Source organism: Thalassophryne amazonica, chromosome 18 (genome assembly GCF_902500255.1).
Source record: "Thalassophryne amazonica chromosome 18, fThaAma1.1, whole genome shotgun sequence".
In the NCBI taxonomy this organism is placed as follows: Eukaryota; Metazoa; Chordata; class Actinopteri; order Batrachoidiformes; family Batrachoididae; genus Thalassophryne; species Thalassophryne amazonica.
In genome coordinates this window covers 45,731,651-45,757,221 of record NC_047120.1, presented here as the reverse complement: position 1 = coordinate 45,757,221, position 25,571 = coordinate 45,731,651, and the positions used below count along the sequence as shown (strand labels likewise).

At 41.2% G+C, this 25,571-nt stretch overlaps 2 protein-coding genes across 2 annotated transcripts; both read right to left on the bottom strand.

Annotated features, from left to right (window-relative positions):
* crygmx (crystallin, gamma MX) lies at positions 1-7,698 on the bottom strand. The gene is made up of 3 exons (XM_034193669.1): positions 7,616-7,698; positions 6,770-7,012; positions 1-573 (listed from the first exon to the last, which is right to left on the bottom strand). The coding sequence occupies exons 1-3, from the start codon at positions 7,622-7,624 to the stop codon at positions 298-300; spliced, it is 528 nt and encodes a 175-aa protein (XP_034049560.1). The 5' UTR covers positions 7,625-7,698; the 3' UTR covers positions 1-297.
* Positions 7,699-8,864: 1,166 nt separating this feature from the next.
* Positions 8,865-10,404, bottom strand: crygmxl2 (crystallin, gamma MX, like 2). The gene is made up of 3 exons (XM_034193731.1): positions 10,300-10,404; positions 9,592-9,834; positions 8,865-9,154 (listed from the first exon to the last, which is right to left on the bottom strand). The coding sequence occupies exons 1-3, from the start codon at positions 10,306-10,308 to the stop codon at positions 8,882-8,884; spliced, it is 525 nt and encodes a 174-aa protein (XP_034049622.1). The 5' UTR covers positions 10,309-10,404; the 3' UTR covers positions 8,865-8,881.
* Positions 10,405-25,571: the final 15,167 nt, after the last annotated feature.

Here is a 25,571-nt window from a genome sequence, read left to right as displayed (position 1 = left end):
TTTACTTTAATCAAATTTCCGTTTATTGCAATCCCAGTAGAACAAGAGGTTGGTGACTGGTGAGAAAAACTACTCTGCTATGGGACAACCAAAGCAAAAAAAAAAAGAATAAGAAAAAGAAAAAGATTTTTTTTTTTAATCTAAGCACTTGGTTGAGGGAGAAACTAAACACAAAACTCGAACCTAACATCACAAATTTAAGTACAGTAGTGCACCAAACAGAAACAGTGTTGGTATTAAGGAAATCAAAGGAGAGAATCTTAACATTAGGGTTCATTGGGGGGTGACAAGTGGGAATCAGTTGAGTTCAGTGACACGTCTCAGAGAGCCGATGGTGGGACTGGTGCTTCCCCACTCGCTGTGCCTCCTGTATTCGCCAGGGCGCAAGAAGTACTGCCGCCCCCTGTAATGAGGATGTTCATGGAGTATCCAGTAGCCTTCCATGACATTGACAGAAGAGATGTCATGGGTATGGAAACGCTCATGCAAATCAGGGCAGTCATCCATTAGCTCCAAATTCTGGCCACCAAAGTCAGACCGTTCAAAGATCTTCATTCTATAGTTTCCGTTATACTATAAAAGAGAATGAGAATTGACAGTAAAGAAATTTAGGGTGTAACAGGTTTCATTTAACTTTGTATCACCCAGGTATGTATTTATTTGAATGGTAGTACTGGATGTGGTGTCACATACTTTATGTTTGGCGGGGAGGTGTCTTGGCTGCCCCAAATTGCTTAGATCGGCGTTGGGATTTGGCACAGGTTTTATGGTGGATGGCCTTACTGATGCAACTTAAGTTATACATCCCTACGGTTCCTGGAGTTCCTAGTGGTATTTCAGCGAAATGATATTCAGGGCAGTGTAATTATATTTGAGGTCAATTATGTTATTGTATGGTATTTAAAATCTTTTAAATCATTGTGTTTTGGTTGTAAGGTGGAAGTAGATGAAAATTAGTAGTTTGTACAAAATTAAAGCAAATTGTAAGCTTTTTTCTTATCAGCTGTGAAGACAGAGGAACTGGCCTTACCAAATGCGCGCTACTTTGGGAAGGCACTAGTTATGGCCACATTTGTGAACGTAACTGGAAAAGTGTGGTTGCTGCTGGCACTGGACTGCTGAGATTTCAAAATAATGGATAAGCAACATGGCAAAACACCTGTAGCTGTATTTGTTATGAAGTATTTTTCCAAAAGTAGGGTCAAAAATTCCCTCTACTGCATTGTGACGCTACTCGATCACAAATAGCTGCTGTCAATCACAGTTAACCTGTATGTTTTGTAACTGGAATTTCTACAGAAATACTGAAACACTTGGTATTTGCACTTTGCATTGGAAAATTTGAATATTCATAGTCATACTTGGGGGGGGGGGGGGGGACATACTGTGACAACCCTACGATCAATATTACCTTGACAAAAGTCAAGTAATAGATACAGCATTTTATGAATCATTAGGTCATGGGGCCAATTGCTCCTGGTGCTAATTTCTGAATTTTGTTGTTTTAAGTGGAAGAGAGTCTACGACTCCTCTTGGATGGAATGCCATCAACCCAAGTTACTTCCCCAGGCAATGCAAGTACCCACTTACAGCTGGGTGGACTTAGAAAATACAGATTGTCTTGACCAAGGACATATACAGGTATTGCGGCCTCTACTGGTGGTTGGCTCTCACTGCGGTATTGTATCACTTCCTGTTTCGGAGCACAGCGGTGTTTTTCTGTATCTGTTAGCTGTTTAATCTGCGCAGTTAGATTGATCTAGTTATCTAGATTACGATTTGTTTCCCAGTGTAATCTTTACGTGCCTTAACTAAAGCACTCCTTTTGCTGAATCACCTCTAAATTATTTACACATTATTCACTTTGCGTGTTTTTAGGAATCTGCTAGCTTAGCGTAGCTACTAGCTCTTAGCCGATTTAGCATGGCGGCTTCTCCTGTCTCTCCCGCACTTTTCTGCTCTGGGTGTGAAATGTTTAGTTATTCCTCGGCCTCCTTTAGCAGTAATGGTACTTGTAATAAGTGTAGCTAATGCGTAGCTTTGGAGGCCAGGCTGGGCGAATTGGAGACTCGGCTCCGCACCGTGGAAAATTCTACAGCTAGCCAGGCCCCTGTAGTCGGTGCGGACCAAGGTAGCTTAGCCGCTGTTAGTTACCCCCTGGCAGATCCCGAGCAGCCGGGAAAGCAGGCCGACTGGGTGACTGTGAGGAGGAAGCGTAGCCCTAAACAGAAGCCCCGTGTACACCGCCAACCCGTTCACATCTCTAACCGTTTTTCCCCACTCGACGACACACCCGCCGAGGATCAAACTCTGGTTATTGGCGACTCTGTTTGCGAAATGTGAAGTTAGCGACACCAGCAACCATAGTCAATTGTCTTCCGGGGGCCAGAGCAGGCGACATTGAAGGAAATTTGAAACTGCTGGCTAAGGCTAAGCGTAAATTTGGTAAGATTGTAATTCACGTCGGCAGTAATGACACCCGGTTACGCCAATCGGAGGTCACTAAAATTAACATTAAATCGGTGTGTAACTTTGCAAAAACAATGTCGGACTCTGTAGTTTTCTCTGGGCCCCTCCCCAATCAGACCGGGAGTGACATGTTTAGCCGCATGTTCTTGAATTGCTGGCTGTCTGAGTGGTGTCCAAAAAATGAGGTGGGCTTCATAGATAATTGGCAAAGCTTCTGGGGAAAACCTGGTCTTGTTAGGAGAGACGGCATCCATCCCACTTTGGATGGAGCAGCTCTCATTTCTAGAAATCTGGCCAATTTTCTTAAATCCTCCAAACTGTGACTATCCAGGGTTGGAACCAGGAAGCAGAGTTGTAGTCTTACACACCTCTCTGCAGCTTCTCTCCCCCTGCCATCCCCTCATTACCCCATCCCCGTAGAGACGGTGCCTGCTCCCAGACTACCAATAACCAGCAAAAATCTATTTAAGCATAAAAATTCAAAAATAAAAAATATAGCACCTTCAACTGCACCACAGACTAACACAGTTAAATGTGGTCTATTAAACATTAGGTCTCTCTCTTCTAACTCCCTGTTGGTAAATGATATAATAATTGATCAATATATTGATTTATTCTGCCTAACAGAAACCTGGTTACAGCAGGATGAATATCTTAGTTTAGATGAGTCAACACCCCCGAGTCACACTAACTGTCAGAATGCTCGTAGCACGGGCCGGGGCGGAGGATTAGCAGCAATCTTCCATCCCAGCTTATTAATTAATCAAAAACCCAGACAGAGCTTTAATTCATTTGAAAGCTTGTCTCTTAGTCTTGTCCATCCAAATTGGAAGTCCCAAAAACCAGTTTTATTTGTTATTATCTATCGTCCACCTGGTCGTTACTGTGAGTTTCTCTGTGAATTTTCAGACCTTTTGTCTGACTTAGTGCTTAGCTCAGATAAGATAATTATAGTGGGCGATTTTAATATCCACACAGATGCTGAGAATGACAGCCTCAACACTGCATTTAATCTATTATTAGACTCTATTGGCTTTGCTCAAAAAGTAAATGAGTCCACCCACCACTTTAATCATATCTTAGATCTTGTTCTGACTTATGGTATGGAAATAGAAGACTTAACAGTATTCCCTGAAAACTCCCTTCTGTCTGATCATTTCTTAATAACATTTACATTTACTCTGATGGACTACCCAGCAGTGGGGAATAAGTTTCATTACACTAGAAGTCTTTCAGAAAGCGCTGTAACTAGGTTTAAGGATATGATTCCTTCTTTATGTTCTCTAATGCCATATACCAACACAGTGCAGAGTAGCTACCTAAACTCTGTAAGGGAGATAGAGTATCTCGTCAATAGTTTTACATCCTCATTGAAGACAACTTTGGATGCTGTAGCTCCTCTGAAAAAGAGAGCTTTAAATCAGAAGTGTCTGACTCCGTGGTATAACTCACAAACTCGTAGCTTAAAGCAGATAACCCGTAAGTTGGAGAGGAAATGGCGTCTCACTAATTTAGAAGATCTTCACTTAGCCTGGAAAAAGAGTCTGTTGCTCTATAAAAAAGCCCTCCATAAAGCTAGGACATCTTTCTACTCATCACTAATTGAAGAAAATAAGAACAACCCCAGGTTTCTTTTCAGCACTGTAGCCAGGCTGACAAAGAGTCAGAGCTCTATTGAGCTGAGTATTCCATTAACTTTAACTAGTAATGACTTCATGACTTTCTTTGTTAACAAAATTTTAACTATTAGAGAAAAAATTACTCATAACCATCCCAAAGACGTATCGTTATCTTTGGCTGCTTTCAGTGATGCTGGTATTTGGTTAGACTCTTTCTCTCCGATTGTTCTGTCTGAGTTATTTTCATTAGTTACTTCATCCAAACCATCAACATGTTTATTAGACCCCATTCCTACCAGGCTGCTCAAGGAAGCCCTACCATTATTTAATGCTTCGATCTTAAATATGATCAATCTATCTTTGTTAGTTGGCTATGTACCACAGGCTTTTAAGGTGGCAGTAATTAAACCATTACTTAAAAAGCCATCACTTGACCCAGCTATCTTAGCTAATTATAGGCCAATCTCCAACCTTCCTTTTCTCTCAAAAATTCTTGAAAGGGTAGTTGTAAAACAGCTAACTGATCATCTGCAGAGGAATGGTCTATTTGAAGAGTTTCAGTCTGGTTTTAGAATTCATCATAGTACAGAAACAGCATTAGTGAAGGTTACAAATGATCTTCTTATAGCCTCGGACAGTGGACTCATCTCCGTGCTTGTTCTGTTAGACCTCAGTGCTGCTTTTGATACTGTTGACCATAAAATTTTATTACAGAGATTAGAGCATGCCATAGGTATTAAAGGCACTGCGCTGCGGTGGTTTGAATCATATTTGTCTAATAGATTACAATTTGTTCATGTAAATGGGGAATCTTCTTCACAGACTAAAGTTAATTATGGAGTTCCACAAGGTTCTGTGCTAGGACCAATTTTATTCACTTTATACATGCTTCCCTTAGGCAGTATTATTAGACGGTATTGCTTAAATTTTCATTGTTACGCAGATGATACCCAGCTTTATCTATCCATGAAGCCAGAGGACACACACCAATTAGCTAAACTGCAGGATTGTCTTACAGACATAAAGACATGGATGACCTCTAATTTCCTGCTTTTAAACTCAGATAAAACTGAAGTTATTGTACTTGGCCCCACAAATCTTAGAAACATGGTGTCTAACCAGATCCTTACTCTGGATGGCATTACCCTGACCTCTAGTAATACTGTGAGAAATCTTGGAGTCATTTTTGATCAGGATATGTCATTCAAATCGCATATTAAACAAATATGTAGGACTGCTTTTTTGCATTTACGCAATATCTCTAAAATCAGAAAGGTCTTGTCTCAGAGTGATGCTGAAAAACTAATTCATGCATTTATTTCCTCTAGGCTGGACTATTGTAATTCATTATTATCAGGTTGTCCTAAAAGTTCCCTAAAAAGCCTTCAGTTAATTCAAAATGCTGCAGCTAGAGTACTGACGGGGACTAGAAGGAGAGAGCATATCTCACCCATATTGGCCTCTCTTCATTGGCTTCCTGTTAATTCTAGAATAGAATTTAAAATTCTTCTTCTTACTTATAAGGTTTTGAATAATCAGGTCCCATCTTATCTTAGGGACCTCGTAGACCATATCACCCCAATAGAGCGCTTCGCTCTCAGACTGCAGGCTTACTTGTAGTTCCTAGGGTTTGTAAGAGTAGAATGGGAGGCAGAGCCTTCAGCTTTCAGGCTCCTCTCCTGTGGAACCAGCTCCCAATTCAGATCAGGGAGACAGACACCCTCTCTACTTTTAAGATTAGGCTTAAAACTTTCCTTTTTGCTAAAGCTTATAGTTAGGGCTGGATCAGGTGACCCTGAACCATCCCTTAGTTATGCTGCTATAGACGTAGACTGCTGGGGGGTTCCCATGATGCACTGTTTCTTTCTCTTTTTGCTCTGTATGCACCACTCTGCATTTAATCATTAGTGATCGATCTCTGCTCCCCTCCACAGCATGTCTTTTTCCTGGTTCTCTCCCTCAGCCCCAACCAGTCCCAGCAGAAGACTGCCCCTCCCTGAGCCTGGTTCTGCTGGAGGTTTCTTCCTGTTAAAAGGGAGTTTTTCCTTCCCACTGTAGCCAAGTGCTTGCTCACAGGGGGTCGTTTTGACCGTTGGGGTTTTACATAATTATTGTATGGCCTTGCCTTACAATATAAAGCGCCTTGGGGCAACTGTTTGTTGTGATTTGGCGCTATATAAAAAAATTGATTGATTGAAATTGATTGATTGATTGGAATTGAACTGAGGTCTGCATATTTCATCACTGAGCTAATTATGCTTGATGGAGTAACTGACTACAGTCGACTTGTCCTAATTCTTTGTCCCCTGTATATTTTTGCCTTTTTAATAGCAGTTACAAGCCATACTTTGGCAAGGCTTGTCAGTACTGGCACACATATTGGGGTAGTAGCACTAATACTGACTTTGTTTTGTGTGTCATACAATAAAAATGATCCCAGAGTTCCTCCACATAAAAACATGTTTTGAGTTACAAACACTTTTTGTGCATTGATAAAGGATCCCTGTTTGGCATTTTATCATCAGAGAAAACATTTGATGAGTTCACCCACAAGCAGAGCATTGTCGGAGGCATTGGCAACAAGTGGCTAAAACGGTATAGTCCAAGAATGAACTTGCAATGCTCTAGAACATTGTCATGTCTGCACAATTTTAAAACACAGGCCATCAATTAAAACTCACAGGTGGAACCATACGACAGGAGCGGATACAGTCATTGAAGCCTGCCCAGCGTTGGTAGTCGGGGTATTCGCCCTTGTGCAGCATGTATTGGTAACCAGCATAATTGGGCTTCTCATAGGCTACCCAACAGCCGCCCTCCACCTTTATCGAGTTGCATCGGATGAAGTGGTTTTGCATCTCGGGACAGTCACTAGTGCACTCATAGTGGCGACCCTGGAAGTTCCTGTCTTCATAGAAGATGATCTGCATTTGACAGATAGGGGAATATTATTTACAGAACACAAGGAATTTGTAATTGACAGCATGTATCATTTTTAAACTGCGTCCCAATCCATTCACACTGTGTAGTCATTTCAGATTTTCAACTGATATGCAGAACAGTCAGCATTATATTGCCATAGTTTAAGCCAAAGTTCACAGATGTTTATTGGAGTTTGCCAAAAACATAAATTACCTAAAGCAAAATGAAAAGCAATATTGCTAATGATATATTGTAAAATCTACTAAAATAGTTAACGAAAATTCTTCCACCTACTTTCACAAAGATGAAAGAACATTATTTGTCTTAAAATAAATGAAAAAAAAAAAAAAAAAAATATATATATATATATATATATATATATAACCCAAGGACATGAGTTATATTAATTTGAAATTACTCAATGCACTGTCAGTACTCGTTTTACAACAGTCTGAAATCTATATCCTCAACAGTATTTCCAAATTCATCTACTGTTTGTTAACATATTTTCTGTTTAGATATCCGGTAAAAGTATTTGTTCTCAACATGCAAGATGTGTTTCATTAGTGCCTTTTTAATATGTAGATCTTAAATTATATGCTTACCTTTGCCATTGTAACAGTGTCAAGTTCGGACCAGACCGGATGCTGGACGCAACGGTACTCTTTATAGACCCTGCAGGGATCAGGCTTTTGTAAACCTGAAACAAAGCTTTGTCATGTCAGCACAACGTGTTCTCTAGCCTGCATAACACTATAGGATGAGTGACCGGCAGCGGCTGCTGCTTTGTCTCGGTCAAAGCTGTCCTTCCATGGAAAACACTGTGCACCTGCACTTTTTTGAAGGACTACAATAGGAGTTGCAACATCTGCCTTTATTGGCATGAATAGCAAAAAACACTACATGTAGACTGTGAGGTTGCAGGACAAGAAAAAGGATGCATGACTATGCTTTATTTTGTAACTATTATGTGGTTTTATAGGTTGGTGTTATACACTAGGATGCACATTTGCGGCCTTGTTAAAGATGATCATTGTATCATAAATTTGGTGGTTGGTGGTTCGGGCTGTTAAAACTGATTTGGAGAATGTAATCTTCACTAGCCTGAAATATTTTCTCTCTTTGTCTTTTTTTTGTACAGCCACTCCAGAATACAGCATTCTTTCTGTCAGTATCCAGTCGAGGTTCAGTGAGGTCTGTTGTGTTTTTATATATTTGCTCTTCTCCGTTTTCTGTCTTAAAATGTATTGGTACCTGTTTCAGACCACACCCGACATTTTCAGATGCTTGTAAACATGTTCTTTAAGAAAATGTTTCTTTGTAAAAGTTTGCAAAACCTTGTAATTGTTAGATGGCTTAAGCAGTGGGTCGCCCCTTTGAGTCTGGTCTGCTTGAGTTTTCTTCCTTAGTATCATCAAAGGGAGTTTTTCTTTACCACTGTCACCTGTGTTCTTGCTCTAGGGGTTGGTAAAGTTAGATCTTACTTGTGTGAAGCACCTTGAGGCAACTTTGTTGTGATTTGATGCTGTATAAATGAAATAAAATTAAAATGAGCAATCATGTACTTGACAGAATCTATTCCACTTTACAATTTCATCTAAATTGGTTGTATGCATTGCATGTGTTTTTAAGGTACTCTTGTCTTGGCTTTGCTCCTTTTCTTGGATCCAACCCAAAATGTAAAAATTTATGTTCGAGATCCCTTTTTGTTTTCACCACAAGTTATGAAAACTGGTTCTTTCGCAATCCTGTCACCATCCAGCAAACATATTGGCAGAAACAATCCTCTTGCCAGAGGGAATAACACCATAAAGGGCGATGCCATTTGAAAAACCAAGTGTTTGTTTATTTCAATCAGGTCTTGTTGGGAATTACATCATTCTCATCCTCCTGAAGGAGCCAACAAAGGGGTTGTAGCAGCCCCATTCGCCACAGGCCCTGTATTCTCCTGGTCGCAGGAAATACTGGCGCCCCTTGTAGTTCGGGTGCTCATAGAAGATCCAGTAACCCTCCATGACGTTGCACGAGTAAATGTCATGGAAGCGGAAGCGATCATACACATTGGGGCAGTCGTCCATGAACTCCATCATGTGTCCCATCATGTTAGGCCTGTTGTAGATCCTCATCCTGTAGGATCCTCTGTACTGTTTGGACAAGAATGATTGGAACATTATTACTATGATGATGTTTTGGTAGCCAAGAGACCAAGAGAGCAACAGCCCTGAGTAAACTTTGAATTCAAGGCAGCACATTGGTATCTTAAAGCAACTACAAATGAGTAACTCTTTTAGACTATAACTGAATCTGAGCTTCTCCTCTCCACAAACTGTCAGAATCAATCAATGTGACTAACAGAATTACAAAGATGGCACCAGGTCTGATGAGTGGTGTATCATTTTCCTTTGAAAACATGACTAGGTCTCCTTGTGGATCTTGCTGTACAGACTTTTATGCTATGACCTGCCTGATTATCAATAAATTACATCAAGAACCCAGTGATTGACATTTCTAAAGCAGCACTTGAAGTACAAGGTGGAGGGGGCGACGTCGGGGGTATACCGGTCCTGTTTGGTTGACTTACAGGGGGGAACATCTGGCAGGAGCGGACGCAATTGTTGAAGCCCATCCAGCAGTGGTAGTCGGGGTACTCGCCAGGGCCGAGGATGTACTGGTAACCCATGTAGTAAGGCTTCTCATAGGCCACCCAGTGACCGCCGCTGACACGGATTGAGTTGCAGCAATTGAAGTGCCTGAACGTGTCCATGCAGTCGCTGCTGCACTCCCAGTGGCGGCCCTGGAAGTTGGAGCCTTCGTAGAAGATGATCTTGGATAAAGAGCAGAGAGAGGAACATATTACTCCAAGGTAGTTTCAAGACTGTGACATGCTGTGATACTCGTGCACGGACTATAGGGGACACTGCTTTCCCTTGGAAAAGGTAAATTAATTTGTCATGCACATTTCCATCTTTTCAGTCCTTCCAAATGGAGTCAGTTGAAGTATTCTGTTTGACATTAGTTTTACTTGAAGGACACCACATTGTGTTCCTCGTCTGTGCTGGAAATGCAAAAATAAATATAATCAACCTTATTTTGGATATCGGTTATGCTTTTTGCATCCAAGGCTGCCGACGAACACCGAAAGATCGCTTGTCTTATAAAACTCTGTGTACCACCCATTCTGATTCTCACAGATTCTCGCAGAACTCAGAGTATTTTTGCTAAATATTCTCCCTTTTGCAGTACCGGCTCTCAAAACCCTGCAATTGCTGCGCTATACGTGAGTTCATACCTTTCCCATGGCTGGAGGGCTGGAGATGTTTGCACACTGTAGCTCTGTCTGCACTTCCAGGTCTTTTTATACTCACCCAGCCATGATGAGGCCTCCAACACGTCATGGACTACTACTCTTTACCTTTTCAGAAACCAGTGGCTGTTCTCTTTGTCTGGCAGCCTATGGGTAACTTATCGCCTCTCTGCTAGAGTTTACCTATAGAATTGACACCTCCCCCCAAACACGTGCTATTCTGCATTCGGAATGGATGACTCTTTTTTTCTTTCTTTCAGGATCGACCTTGTGATATTGCCTTTTGAAATATGGGACAAAGGCCTTTTAGGTATGTGGCCCCCCAGCAACAAAGCGCCTAATGCATGCGGCGGATTAACTCAAGCTCTAGCACTTACCAGGTGAATTTCGCTTTATGTCTTAAATTGCAGGAAACTCGTTCATCATTCAGTGAGATAAAGTTTGGATTGGCACCCGCCCAGTGTTACAGGTCATACGCTTTTTTGCGTAACTGTAATCTACAGCGATCTGCCGTCTCTTTTTTGCTTCCATCGCCTGCAGTTGTACTGTGATGCCAGATGGGACTGGTCTGTTTGCAGACTTACAGGCAGCACTGCTCCACGTGATATGAAAGGATGGGGCGTCTATGTGTTTGAGTTGTTGTTTAAAGTGATAGATGTTTGGACTCGAGTCTTTGGCTTGTAAGCATAGCCCAGAGCTGAAGGGGAAAAGGCCAGAAAGAGTTGCCTGCATGTATTGTGTTCCCGAAGGCCAGCTCATGCCCAAAAAGGTCACTCTCATCCTTTAGCCTTTCATCGGGATAAAGAGCTTGTGCCCCAACTCCACTTTGTGTGCTTTTTTAAATTTTTTTCCTGAGCTTCAACTTGGCAAAACGATGATTGTTTCCAGGAAGCACAATAACTATTATGTTCTCAGGCCAAAAAAACAAAACAAAAACAAAAGCTGCTTCCATGATATATCCAGAGCCATATGCAACTCCATTTCCGTGTTAAGGAACCACGTTGATAAGCTTTTGTCTTCTTTGATCATCCATCGACATGAGACCCTCACAGGCTTCAATAGGCTTCATGTTTGAAGCTGTTCTCTTTTTCGGTGACATAAGTAGATCATTGATATCCTTTCATCACGCTGTGCTGCGTAATTGTGGCTGATTATCAGAAGTAATGTTTTTTGTTTTGTTGGTGTCTGGAGCAAATATTTACTCCGAGAGGAAAGGTTTTATCAGAACACATAAGAAACAAATGTTCAAAATGTCTGTTCACACATTAATTATTGCTTTCATGTTCCTTATCAGTTATGAAGCCTGGATGTAAAAGGGCAGCAGGAAGGCCTAGTAAACGGTACTTTGTGGAAACTCGCTATTTTCTAAGCCAACTTTTGTGCCGCCAGAATCACTTTTATACAAAAATGCAGCTGAAGATTTAATGGGGGGAACATCATTCTGTCATCCTTAGTTGAATTGGATTAGAAAATGTATCTTACGTTATGACATTTACACTTTAAAACACATTTTGGTTTAGTTGTGCTGAAACCTGCTTGTAAAATGCAGAGCTGAACACACGTTTTAGGCGCCCTGGTCTTTCCAACCAGTCTCCCAGCCAAATACTAATCAACACCTGCTTTACTTCACTTCTGAGAGCTGACAGGATCAGCTTGTAGTGCCAAATCACAACATAAATCGCCAAAAGGGTCTACACACAAGTAAGGTTTAAACTTTATCCACTTCCTGAGCATGCACATTGGCAACAGTGGTAAAGAAAAACTCCCCCAAGCTTGGTATTAAAATTTTTTTACTATAGGAAAAAACCTCAAGCAGACCAGTCTCAGTGGGGTGGCAATCTGCTTTGGCCATACAAGCAAAAACAGAACAACTAACTAAAACAAAGGTGCGACAAGGAATTGTCGAACACGTAGAGATCAAATTGTTGCAACTACGCACTATATACAAGGGGCGATTGAGAAGTTTTGAGCCTCACCCAGAAAAACCAGGGCATGTTTGTCGGTCTATATCTAGTCCTGTGACAGACTGGCGTCCTGTCCAGGATGTACCCCGCCTCACACCCTAAGACTGCTGGGATAGACTCCAGTCTCCCTTAATTGGACTAAGCAATTTAGTGAGTAATGATGGTCCTATGGCACACTTTGGATCTCAAACACTTCATTCATCCCAATCCCACATGGATCCGTCAGAGATGCCACTGACAGACCCCATGTTCTCACCAGCTCTTCTGTTCTTGCCTAGAATCCAGTAGAGAAACCTCCTGGTCCTGGTGGTCCTTGTCACCTTCACTCTCCATTTTCATCTTTGATCAGGATAAACATCAACCGGTTGATCGTGAACGATAGGTTCGCACTCCACTTGTTCACTGAAACGTAACCTCACCTTTGACCTCTGTATCAGCTGCAGCATGCTGTTGAATGATGGTAAAAATGTAACGTTTCTTGTTTGAGGTACATCAGCTGCCTCCCACTCATTTTTGGGGGCCACAGCTCTTGACGTCTGTGGTTTCCGGGGGGGGAACCTTGTTCCACAGGTTCTCAAATGATCATCTTTAGCAGTGCTACAAGATTTTTCCTCCCCGCCCTGAAGGGAAAGTAACATCACAGAGGCCCCTCGCCTGCTTTTCTCAGTTCTCCCTGGAGGGGAATAAAGCTACCCACCATGGGGCACCCCACTCTTCATCTCAGAATGATGGAGGAGAAGGAAATGGAGTTTGGCTGGGGGGTGGGAGGGGTTGTTCGTTTTGCAGCTCCATTGTGTCCGAGGATCTCATTGTGCAATCTGTGTAATCACGCAGAAGATGACGACACTATTAGCTTGCAGAACGACTGATTCCATGATTGATGTGCACCCCTTAGAGATAGGAGAAACTTTGACGAATAGCATCCCCAGTACTAGCTAACTTGCAACCTTTTTTATTTTTTGAATCCATCAGGTTTCCAAACCCATGTAGCCGATGTCTAATTAGAATATGTAAAAACATGTTCCAGGTCAGAGGAGACCTTTTCCAACTCGAGGCTTCATATTGGCTTAAATTAAATGATGGTCTCTCTCTGACCCAGTTCTATGTGGTGTTTGTCACCCCTAAAATATTGCGGGCAGAGATAGGAGAGCAGCCGTGCTTGCGGCGCATCCAATGCGCTGTTTTTCTGAACAGCCATTATAAAGAACACTATGGTACTGAGGTGTAAACAAGGGGTCCGTGTGAATTTTGCTCCTGAGAACTGGCTAATCTGCCGCTGAAAATGTGTTCTGATCGGAAAGTGCTCGCCAAAAGCCTCCCACGCCGGGAGTAGAATGAAGACCTCTCTTTTGCTGAGAGATCATCCTTTCCATTCTTTCTGTCAGAAAATCTCCAGGCATCCTACCTCTCTTGTCACTGCCAGCGCGCAGGCTCTATCGGGATTGCCAGACGCAGGAGCCACTGTGAGCCCGTGCCAGGGCCGGGATTTACCGCGCTGTGTCTGATGTGCTCCATCTTTTTTTTTTTTTTTTTTTTGCTGGGAGATAATTAAAAGAGGAAATGGTGTTGGAAGAACAGAGTGGGGAAAGGAGGAGGAAGAGAAGGAGGAGGGAGGGTTTGGACAGAGCAAATGGATGCAGCTGTCAATTATGTGGAGTTGTTGATATGTTGTTTGTTTTCCCCCTTCGAGGAGCTTTTGTGTCAACTGTTACCCATCAGGATTTAGTTTTAAACTTTGGGGCACGTCTCAACTCACAATGTGTAGTTAAGCCATTTCAACTAATTAGCAATGACTTTTAGCAGTAGCTTGTCCGTAATTGTGTTCTTTTATTTGGATTCTTGATGACCTGCAGGTGATCACTGAGGTGTCCCTGTTTGTTGTGCATTCTTCAAAGGAGACTCGAAGATCCACAGATGTTTACTGTACATCTGAAGCTTTCTTCCAATTTGCAGTGAATGCAGTTTAGTCCGGATGTACTAGTTAAAGTTAACAGCACAGCAGTCGCGGACACACATATAGAACATTCTCCTTGAATTAGTCACATTAGGGCCGCTTTCCATGGAGTTATCACTAGAGCTTCACCAGACTCTAAAATGTCACTAATTTGCAGTCGGCACCGTGTGTATTTGGATGGTGACCTTTTTTTTGAGTAATTTTGTAATTATGTAGACCCCGACAATGGAGCTGAAATTAGTGTAGCATAGTGTAGACTTTCAGCTTTAATAAACTAATTTTGTGATACCGTCTCAAACTAATTTTGTGATACCGTCATTAACTAATTTTGTGATACTGTCTCAAACTAATTTCGTGGTATCGTCACTAACTAATTTTGTGATACCGTCATTAACTAATTTTGTGATACCGTCTCAAACTAATTTTGTGATACCGTCATTAACTAATTTTGTGATACCGTCTCAAACTAATTTCGTGGTATCGTCACTAACTAATTTTGTGATACCGTCATTAACTAATTTTGTGATACCGTCATTAACTAATTTTGTGATACCATCTCAAACTAATTTTGTGATACCATCTCAAACTAATTTTGTGATACCGTCATTAACTAATTTTGTGATACCGTCATTAACTAATTTTGTGATACCATCTCAAACTAATTTTGCGATACCGTCTCAAACTAATTTTGTGATACCGTCTCAAACTAATTTTGTGATACCGTCTCAAACTAATTTTGTGATACCGTCTCAAACTAATTTTGTGATACCGTCTCAAACTAATTTTGTGATACCGTCTCAAACTAATTTTGTGATACCGTCTCAAACTAATTTTGTGATACCGTCATTAACTAATTTTGTGATACCGTCTCAAACTAATTTCGTGGTATCGTCACTAACTAATTTTGTGACATCATGATGATCGGGTTGGATTTACTATACATTACAGTACTGCTTTTATTTCTTTGTGGCTGCTGTGAATGAAGTACACGACACAATTAGTGACTTGGACATGTTCATGTATCCAGCCACTCACTTACCTAAAGAACACCAGGTGTAAAAGTAAAGATGTGTATTAATAAAATAATCCTTATGTTGAGTTTGAAATTACTCATGAGGTCTGACAATGGCGGCATTATGTATAAAAGTGGACATTCTTTAATGGTTTTTGCAATATTTTTGTTAAACCCGCTGAATTAAAGATAAAAGTTGACACTATGAGCACATCTTTGAAATCGTGCCAATGTCCAAATACTTATGGACCAGATGAACTGTTGATGTTTTTTTTTTCTTGTCTTTTCTTTTTTCTCTCCAATATGTCAGATCAAGAAACCAAATTCTTTATTTTATTATTCGTAGTGCAACATTTAACACAAGTTACCTTTTTCAGAACTATCACCCAGGGATCTGTTTTTACCCAATCATTTTGAGATGCACGACCTAATCTCTGCAAAGCAGGACAGCTCATGCAGATGCATTTTGGTTAACTCTCACTCCTCATCTTGCACGGCCCTGTTTTGACGCAGCGTCTCTGCGGTGCCCCGAAGCGTTAAAGGTTTAAAGAGCAACCCCCCCTCCTCCATCCGCCCCTGTAATCCAGGCGCCTTTCAAAAGAGTCACGCTGTTTACTGACACATGACCAAAAAAAGAAAAGTTCAGCCCTCTCTCATCTTATTGCTTTTGCAAGAGTGCAGCTCACCTTGGAGGCTGGAGTAGTCGTTCCTCCAGAGCGCCCTGAACAAACGGGGGGGCCTCGGCGAGAAGAAGTGGGGGCCCCTGCCTTTAACCGCTCGCTAAATTTGTAATCGGATGTGATGCTGTTGTTGGCTTCTTCAAATCTGTCATCAAAGCAAATGTGTTCTGACAACAGCGAGTGACAAGCGCACCAGAGGAGAGGCAGCAAATCAGCTTTTTTTCCACACTGCATATCAATTATTGATCACGTCCCCCTCCAACGCCACCAGCACCCTATCAAGTAGACACCTTGTGATAATGAAATACATCAATTTAAAAAATAAATAATAAACCGGGGTCGGCTCCATTGTTGCTCAGCCTTAAGAGCTTTGATTGACTGGCTGCACATTTTGCTGGTTGGCAGTCAGGCAGATCAAAGCCGGGTGCTTCTTATTGCCCAAGGCCACTCGCAATTTATTTAGAGGAGCTGCGCTGTCGTCCCAGCAGGTAACATTATTGGGCAGAGACACTCAGCTAATCATAGCTCTGAGGTGCCTCTCCAATCACACACACACACACCAACAGAAGCCAACTGCTATTACATCAGATAACTTCAATAATCTGACTGGGAGTAAAGCCTGACCTCTGTATGTCAGATTATAGACTTCTGGAACTTTAGAAGAGTGGCTGTTTGATTTGATTTTCAGTATTCTGTATTTTCCAGAGTATAAGTTGTGCCTGTTAAAAAAGGCCTCTTGAAGAGGACAAACCCATATATGTCGCACCACAGTATAAGTCGCACCTTTTTTTCTATATTTTCAGCTCATTAATTTGGAATTTTTGTGCATTGCTGTAGTGTACTTCTTATTATTGGCATACGAGGGCTGTCAATAAAGTTACGGTCCTTTTTATTTTTTTCAAAAACTATATGGATTTCATTCATATGTTTTTACGTCAGACATGCTTGAACCCTCGTGAGCATGCGTGAGTTTTTCCACGCCTGTCGGTGACGTCATTCGCCTGTGAGCACTCCTTGTGGGAGGAGTCGTCCAGCCCCTCGTCGGAATTCCTTTGTCTGAGAAGTTGCTGAGAGACTGATGCGTTGTTTGATCAAAATTTTTTCTAAACCTGTGAGACACATCGAAGTGGACACGGTTCGAAAAATTAAGCTGGTTTTCAGTGAAAATTTTAACGGCTGATGAGAGATTTTGAGGTGATTCTGTCGCTTTAAGGACTTTTCACGGTGCGAGACGTCGCGCAGCGCTCTCAGGCGGCGTTCATCAGCCTGTTCAAGCTGAAAACCTCCACATTTCAGGCTCTATTGATCCAGGACGTCGTGAGAGAACAGAGAAGTTTCAGAAGAAGTCGGTTTCAGCATTTTATCCGGATATTCCACTGTTAAAGGAGATTTTTTTAATGAAAGACGTGCGGACGGGTCCGCGCGTCGGGACGCAGCCGCCGCGACGCTCCGCCACAGGAAAAACACCTCTGTTGAAAGCCTTAAGGACAAGTTGGAACATGTCCTGCCTGTTAAACAATTTCTCATATACTCACTCCACTGAAAGCCATCAAAAGCCGCCTGGATTTTACAAATGGTTATCAACACGGAGGTGTTTTTCCTGTGCCGCCGCACCGCGTCGGCTGCGTCCCGACGCGCGGATCCGTCCGCACGTCTTTCATTAAAAAAATCTCCTTTAACAGTGGAATATCCGGATAAAATGCTGAAACCGACTTCTTCTGAAACTTCTCTGTTCTCTCACGACGTCCTGGATCAATAGAGCCTGAAATGTGGAGGTTTTCAGCTTGAACAGGCTGATGACGCTGCCTGAGAGCGCTGCACAACGTCTCGCACCGTGAAAAGTCCTTAAAGCGACAGAATCACCTCAAAATCTCTCATCAGCTGTTAAAATTTTCACTGAAAACCAGCTTAATTTTTCGAACCGTGTCCACTTCGATGTGTCTCACAGGTTTAGAAAAAATTTTGATCAAACAACGCGCCAGTCTCTCAGCAACTTCTCAGACAAAGGAATTCCGACGAGGGGCTGGACGACTCCTCCCACAAGGAGTGCTCACAGGCGAATGACGTCACCAACAGGCGTGGAAAAACTCACGCATGCGCACGAGGGTTCAAGCATGTCTGACGTAAAAACATATGAATGAAATCCATATAGTTTTTGAAAAAAATAAAAAGGACCGTTACTTTATTGACAGTCCTCGTATATTCTTTCAGTATCAGAGTTTATTTTGTTTCATGCTTTCATTCCTGTGAAAGTCCTATATAAATGGTTACTATAGTTATTATTACTATGAATAACAAATGCATGATTTTTGGGTATATAAGTCGCAGGGTCTCCGAAGCTAGTAAAAAAAAAAACAAACCAAAACTGTGATTTATAATCCAGAAAATATGGTATCTACTTTTCAAAGAGGATTTCAACTTTAAGCTGTTATCCCCATAGATTGGCTGGAGTGTAACCCCAAATTTTATTTTCCATGAATGTTGTGGAAATAAAAGTGAACGCATGAAGCTTTTAAAAAAAGAAGTGCGATTGTAGCCAAAAACTAAATCGTTAGAATTTTTAGCAGTTTATGGCACCATGATGATGCTTGTGTATGTGTGTGTTTGAAGGTTTTCAAAAGTCTTTTTCTGTGCATCACAAAAATAATGCATAACAATAAACAAAATAATGGGATGCGCTTTTCATTCAGACACAATTAGCTATAGATATCTTATATCTTATAGATCCCATAAGGATAGATTCCCTTAAGGCCCAGTTCAAATAAACAGAAGGTAATCATTCTAACTTATAGTGTGTTTTTTTTACTTTATCTTACTCTTAATATCCACAAGGTTAATTTTCAACAGATTTAGAGCGATTATGCTCACTGTAAGATGGAAAGTAAAGGTGTGTTTTAATTGTTGTGGTTACCCAGGAGGCTCCTGTGGTGCAGCCGGTTAATCTTGAACAATTAAAGGTCAAAATATTTAATACTAATCCAAACGTGAGCTGGGGGGTAAAAAAAAAAAAGACCCCAAAGTGCTCAAATTATTTTTGTTTGATGTTCTGCGGATTGTTTTGTGAAATTCACTGCTGATTAGAAAACCAGGTTTGTTGGCAAAACAGTTTGATGTAATAGTAACTTTTTATATCTGAAATAAATTAAATGTGAAGTAATATGAAAATATATACAATAAAATAATAAATTAGATTAAATATTTAAATATAGAGTACTGTGCAAAAGGGATAGATTTTCAGTATAAATAATGTAGCCTTTAATGATTTTCATTAATGAGTGTATGAGTAGAAAATACATTTGAAATTACTAAACAAAATCAAATATTGGTGAGTTTTCTCCCCCTTCTATTTAATTAATTCAATTAATTTAAATAAAGTTACAAACCTTTTTGTAGCTATAAAAAAATGTATGTAATTGATTACACATAGAGGTGTCAATGATCAGTGAATAATGAGCCAATCCTTCAAATATGATTGATTGATCAGCCTGATTTTCTACTTTTGTAGCACATTTCCCCTAAAAGAAACTTAAAGCTAAATAAAGTAAATTTAAAGCTAAGAAGAAGGCACATATTTTATTCGGTGTCTTGTGTTTTGACAGTTTCACAATATTTGCAGCTTTTCAAATAAATCATTATACGAACACACCTAAAACTTTTGCACAATACTGTATGAGACACAAAAACAGAAAAATTATTGCCAGCTGTTAAAATTTGTACAAACTGATTGATTTAATACTTTTGATGGTAGAACTGATTGTGGGGTGAACAGGCACAAATTCAGTTCATCAGGATTAAATGTCCTCACACAACTTTACATTGGACAAAAACTACATTTGTACAAATGTCATGTACAATTTATTTTACTTTTACACATCCAGTTTAAGCCTATCTACCCCTGGTGGTTTTGCCATGTTGTTCCAAACACTAGAGGGCACTACAAGCCAAAGCATCGGCTGCAGGCAGCTTGACTGTTTCATATATTTTTGCAGCACTGCCATATCTCTGCAGCCACTTGCACATATAGAGTATAAGAAAGCTTGGATGCAGGCAAACAGACACGAGATCCAGACAATGGCATGTATTTCTATCAGTACTCAGCGAGAGGGATGTGGAAAAAACATCCTCTAACCGGCTGACCTGACCTCTGTCCCAGCACGAGTGCTGCATGACCATTTATTTGTGCCAAAATATATATCTATACTGCAGAGCAACAATAGTTTGAAAGAAAGTAAACTAGACACGCGCACACAGCGTGGTCGCACAAAGTCTCCGACATACAATGAGCTGTTAGCTTTGTAGCGGTGGTTTTTGAACCACAGATGTGGCTGCTGACTGAAGGATCAGTGCACAAACCGCAGGACTGCAGCGATGGCAGTTCTCCCATCGGGTTCGGCACAGCCGGGGCCTTTGTGCCGTGCCCCGTTTCCACTGTTCATTTAGCCATGCCGAAGAGGTGGCGGTCTGTGTGATGTGCGCCATCCTCAAACCCGTGCTCGCCATACGCCAACCGTGCAGGATCAAGAACCTCAACCGAGGGTTGAATTTTTTTCTCAGTATCTGCAAACCACATCGATGTATGAATTCGACAGAAAAGCCTTATCTCCGCTTCCCGTTTCTGCCGGGAATTAATTGCGCAGCCGTGAGGCGAAGGTACACCAGATGGAATGAAGAATGTCATTAACATTCATGCGCAGTTGTTTTGTGTTGATGGATGAGGATAGCGAGATGCTTAAGAGGCTTGAATTTATCTGAGTGAGGCCTCTGAGGACCGGGAGAGAGAACGGGCCCTCGGTAGAGTCCCCTGGAAGACCGAACACCCGCCTCAGGGGACTTTCAGCCAAATTAAAAAACAATGACACACCAAGGGAGAATCTAATGCCAATTCCCATCATCAAGACCCACATTCTTCACAGTTTTGTTTTTAACTTTTGTTTTCTCTCTCTCTTTTCCCTGCGCACGGTTGTTTTCTAGTTTGTTTTCCTCCCGCACTCCTCTGGCTTTCACTGAGCGCTACAGCCACTTTCAAAGGCTCGGCTGTCACGCGCTGCCTTTGAGTCCCGTTTGAAATTTTAACGTACATGTTGTCAGGGTGCCGTCAGCAGTGATTGACAGGTCCGTCCCAGAGCAACACCGGGCTTGGCAGGCTGGCTGTCTTTTGTCAGAAGCAGCCAAGGAGAAGCAACAAAGGAAAGGAGCAGAGGAGGAGAAAACATACATAAATAAAACAAAACTGCTCTTACCCATTTCTCAATAAAGACCAAATTAGATTAATCTTAAGGCAGAGAAAGGCAGCCAGGCAGTTTGTGGGGAAAAAGACTTGATATTTTCTGTGCTTTTGTTCTCCGCTATTGGTGGTGCACCGCGTCGTGCACCCTCTCAACAGGACACCAAAGGCAGAATCGGAAGAGATGCAGAAGGCGCCAGCTGTACATATTAATGTTCATTATCGGATGTCTTTTTTTTTTTTTTTTGGAGGGTTGGGGGGGTGGGGGGGTGGATGGATTGTGGGCTGCTACCTGCTTTTAAATGAAAACTGTTGACCGCTTTGATTCCACTGACTGGCAATGACTCAAGAAAGCAGTTTTACTATCCACAAAGTCGCCGCAGCACAGTGTGAGAAATCAACTTTCAAAACACCAGCGATTTAACTCAGTTTTCTATCCCCAGCTATTGTGATGAGTTTAATATCATTGTGAATTATGACTTGGTTTCAGGTGTTCACACATTTTTTATGTGTTATGTTCTTAACTGTTGCAAGAGACTTTTCAAATGTTCTTACTGCCTCTGCCAAGGAGGTTACATTTTCATCTTTCACCTTGTTTTTTCAGCAGGCATGCACAAAAAACAATTTTTTTTTCTGAAACTTGGTGAAGGGTGGGTCACCAGTCAAGAAAGAACCTTTTAAATGTTGGTGAAGATCTAAAGGTGGAGCATAGATTTAGATTTTTTTTCCAGTGTTACTTAAAAACTTAACGGATTTTCATGAAACTTTGAGGAAAGTTGGCAGAAGACCAACAAATGAATCAACTAAATTTTGCTCAAATATTTCAAGGCTAATTTTCATCAGACTTCATTTTCTCTGAGGAATAAAAAAAATTGATGCAGATCTGGAGCCAGTTTTGGATTCAAGAACTTTGTTGGGGTGTTTTTTGCTTTTTTACAGTATTATTCAAAAACCTCTGTCAATTTTTGTGAAATTTAACGAATATCTGAGGCATGTGCCAAAGAGGCGCTGTTAAATTTTGGTCATACCAGGCCCTCATTCGTCAATATTGCACAGAAAAGTTTTTGAATTTTGAATGTTTGCAAGTCCAAAAAAGGTACTTCTCAATTGTTAATATATATGGTTTACTTACACACTTGCACACAAAACATGCCAGTGGTTCCTGCAGAAACAGGTCTCCCATATTTTTCCACTCATTATGTAAGTATTGTGCTTTGATAATCAGGCATGCTGTAATCCGCCGTCAAGTTGCGAATTGAAAATATGGTTAATGGAAATACATGCATTTGTAAAAAACCCCAAAAAAAACCCAACAATGACAACAAAACAGCAGCAACAAAAAACCTCAAACAACATGTATACATTTTTACACTTGCATGAGGTGTTTTTTTTTTTTTTTTTAGGTGATTCAAAAAGGCCATATTTTGCGAAACTGCAATGGAAAGACTTTTTCCGCAATTAATGTGCCAAGATCGAAAGAGTCATTTAATGTTCTAAACTATATGGAGTGGTGCTTATGGAAGGACAGAGAGAGTGAAATCATCTTAAACCTTGTACGAGATGAAGTAATGACAATATTGTATTCGAAACAACTATGAAATGCCAATAATTAGCCAGAGTTTCATATCCATCACCATGATAACCAGAATACCAATTATAGCAAGAGGACAAACCCCAGTGTTGCATTGTCATTTTGCAGTTGTGTTTTGTTGACATTCTGAAAATATCACTTAAATTTTGTACAAATCTGTCATTGAAACCCAATTGGATAAAGGTTTACCCACTAATTGTTGTCAACAATATAACTCAAAAGACTCAGGACCGATTTTTGTGAAACTTGGTGGAACGGTGGAGTATGATTCAAGACAGAAACCACTCAAATTTGGTGCAGATCTAAAGCAACACCTGAGAAGCTCAGTCAAGAGTGGGAGTTTCTGATTGAGGCAGGCTTTTCACAAATTCCTGGATTCAGCCATGAGAAGTCCATCTGTATGCCATGAACTTGCACAGACACTCATGTATGTCAGCTGTGACATTGAGATTGAGACTCCCAGGAAGAGCTCATGGAGTCATGATGTGCATCTTTGTCACTGGACAAAGGTGCTTGGCGATTCCAATATCTTTGTAGGCAAGCGAAGATCCATGTCTTCTGTGTCCTGGTGCTTGCTTTCTTATAGTATGGTTGTGAGACATGCAGTTACTACGGGACTGGACTGTAAGCACAGGTACTGTGTTTAAGAAAGGTCAGAGCCAACTGTACTTCCTCAGGAGGCTCAGATCGTTCAATGTCTGCAGAAATATGTTGAAGATGTTTTATTCGGTGGTCTCCAGCATCATCTTCTATGCTGTAGTGTGCTGGAGCAGCACGTTGAAGACCCAAGTGGTTCTGCCTTGTGTTCTGAAGTTGACCTACAGATCAAGATCCAGTTGTGTCTCCATGAACTGTTTCTGTGAAGGCTCTCAGTTGTCCAGGTGGTTTCCATAGTAGAGAAGCTTGAATCTTCGACTGGACTGGGTTGCTTGACACGAGGACGTTTCGCTTCAAATTGCAGAAGCTTCCTCAGCTAAAATTCTTGCTCTGGTAGTCTGACTTCTGTCTTGACCCTTGTAGAGAAGAACAAACAGAAGCCACAAAAGCTGGAGTTTTAAACCTAACCAGACCCCTCCTTTCCGAGAGGCAGACTGCTATTGGCTAGTGACTAAACAATTGCTTTAATTAACTTTAATTAAATTTTAACTTTAATTTAATAGCTTTAATTAATTAACCAGGGAGGGGGTCTGAGACACGCTTTGTCCCCCATTTACAAAGGGGTGCTCAGATCAAAGCAGTTTCAGTCTTTTGTTCATGGTAATGAGTCATTCACGTCATCAGGAGACTCGTCAGGAGAACTGTCAGGAGAGGCGTCAGTCCCATCGTTAGGAGGGATAGCTACCCTGTCATTAGGAGGGTGCTAACTAGAGCAAAATAAGTGCTAATTAAAGCTTCTGTTTGTTCTTCTCTACAAGGGTCAAGACAGAAGTCAGACTACCAGAGCAAGAATTTTAGCCGAGGAAGCTTCTGTGATTTGAAGCGAAACGTCCCTGCGTCAAGCAACCCAGTCCAGTCGAAGATTCAAGCTTCTCTACTCTTCATGAACTGTTTTCCTTCCATCCCCCCCCCGTTTTATTAATATTCTGTAGTGGAACAGTGATCAGGATGTATGGTTGATAGTGTCTTAGTGCACATATGCATATGGAAATAAATTCAAAGGATTACTTGATGCTTTGATGAGATTACCGTTTTCATATAAAATGAAACTCTGGTTTTGTTGAACCTGCCCTTGAAAGATGGCATGGTTACAACCTTTTCTTCTAAAAAAATCAAATCAGAAATAATGAGAACAAGAACAGGTTCATGTGAAAGTTGTGCAGAACTTTGCCTGAGCTGTGCAGCAGAGCAGTAATGATTGATTTAGTGGTGGAACATGAAAACAAGGGCATTAACAAGTCTCACCGTTTTGAAAGAAAAAAGGACACTGTCATCCCATCTGCCTTTTCTTACAAGTGGCGTTCAGCGTGAGGGGAATTATTTGCGCAACATCAGCCACAGGAATTAGAACATGGAAGAAAACATCTGTACATCCAGCGCTGAGCGAGTTGTTCCTGTCAGTCCAGGTCGACGATCATGGTAAAAAGATCTGCATGAATCTGCATGAATGAGACGCAGAAAACCTGACTTGATGGTGGGGGGGGAGCGGGACTAAAACCTATAAGGGAAGTTTAGACAGGCCCAAATTAAAGGACTTCCCATATCTGTGTGCAGATAAATGTCATTCTTGGGAAATCAAAGATTTTTATAGATCTTTGTCAGTAGTCAACAACTTGAATCAACAACATCACTTTTGAATCAGAGACGAGTGTGTAGGCTTTGTGTTGAGGGTTTTTTTTTTTTTTTTTGGTGTGTGTGGAGTGACGGGATGACTGACTTCCACTCACTCCCTAAAAGGTTAAGCTTTTGCTTTCTGCCGCCCTTTTTTTTTTTAAAGAAAACATGTCTGCTGTTTGATAACTACTTGACATTTGACAGTCTTTTCAGACCAATCAGACAAGCTTTTTATATATATATTTCTTTGCAGCCAGAAAACACACCGTATTGTGACTTTCCTCAAGCCTTTCAAAGGCGAGTCTTTGTCCACGACGATCGACATCAGATACCACAGGCGTCGTGTCTGTTCCCCCCCTCCCCTTTCATTTTTCATTTTTGTTTGTTTTTTGGCCTAAATCTGTCATTCTCGAGACCTCATCGTGCCCGTCGGAGGTGCTAGCTGAGAAAATCCAGTGTCAGAAGTTTCAGCCACCTAACCTTGCCGCGGCGTTGCAGGATCGCAAAGCTTCTCAACGCCATTCGCGTGCAGCACTTCTGAGCTGCGGCTCGGCTGGTATG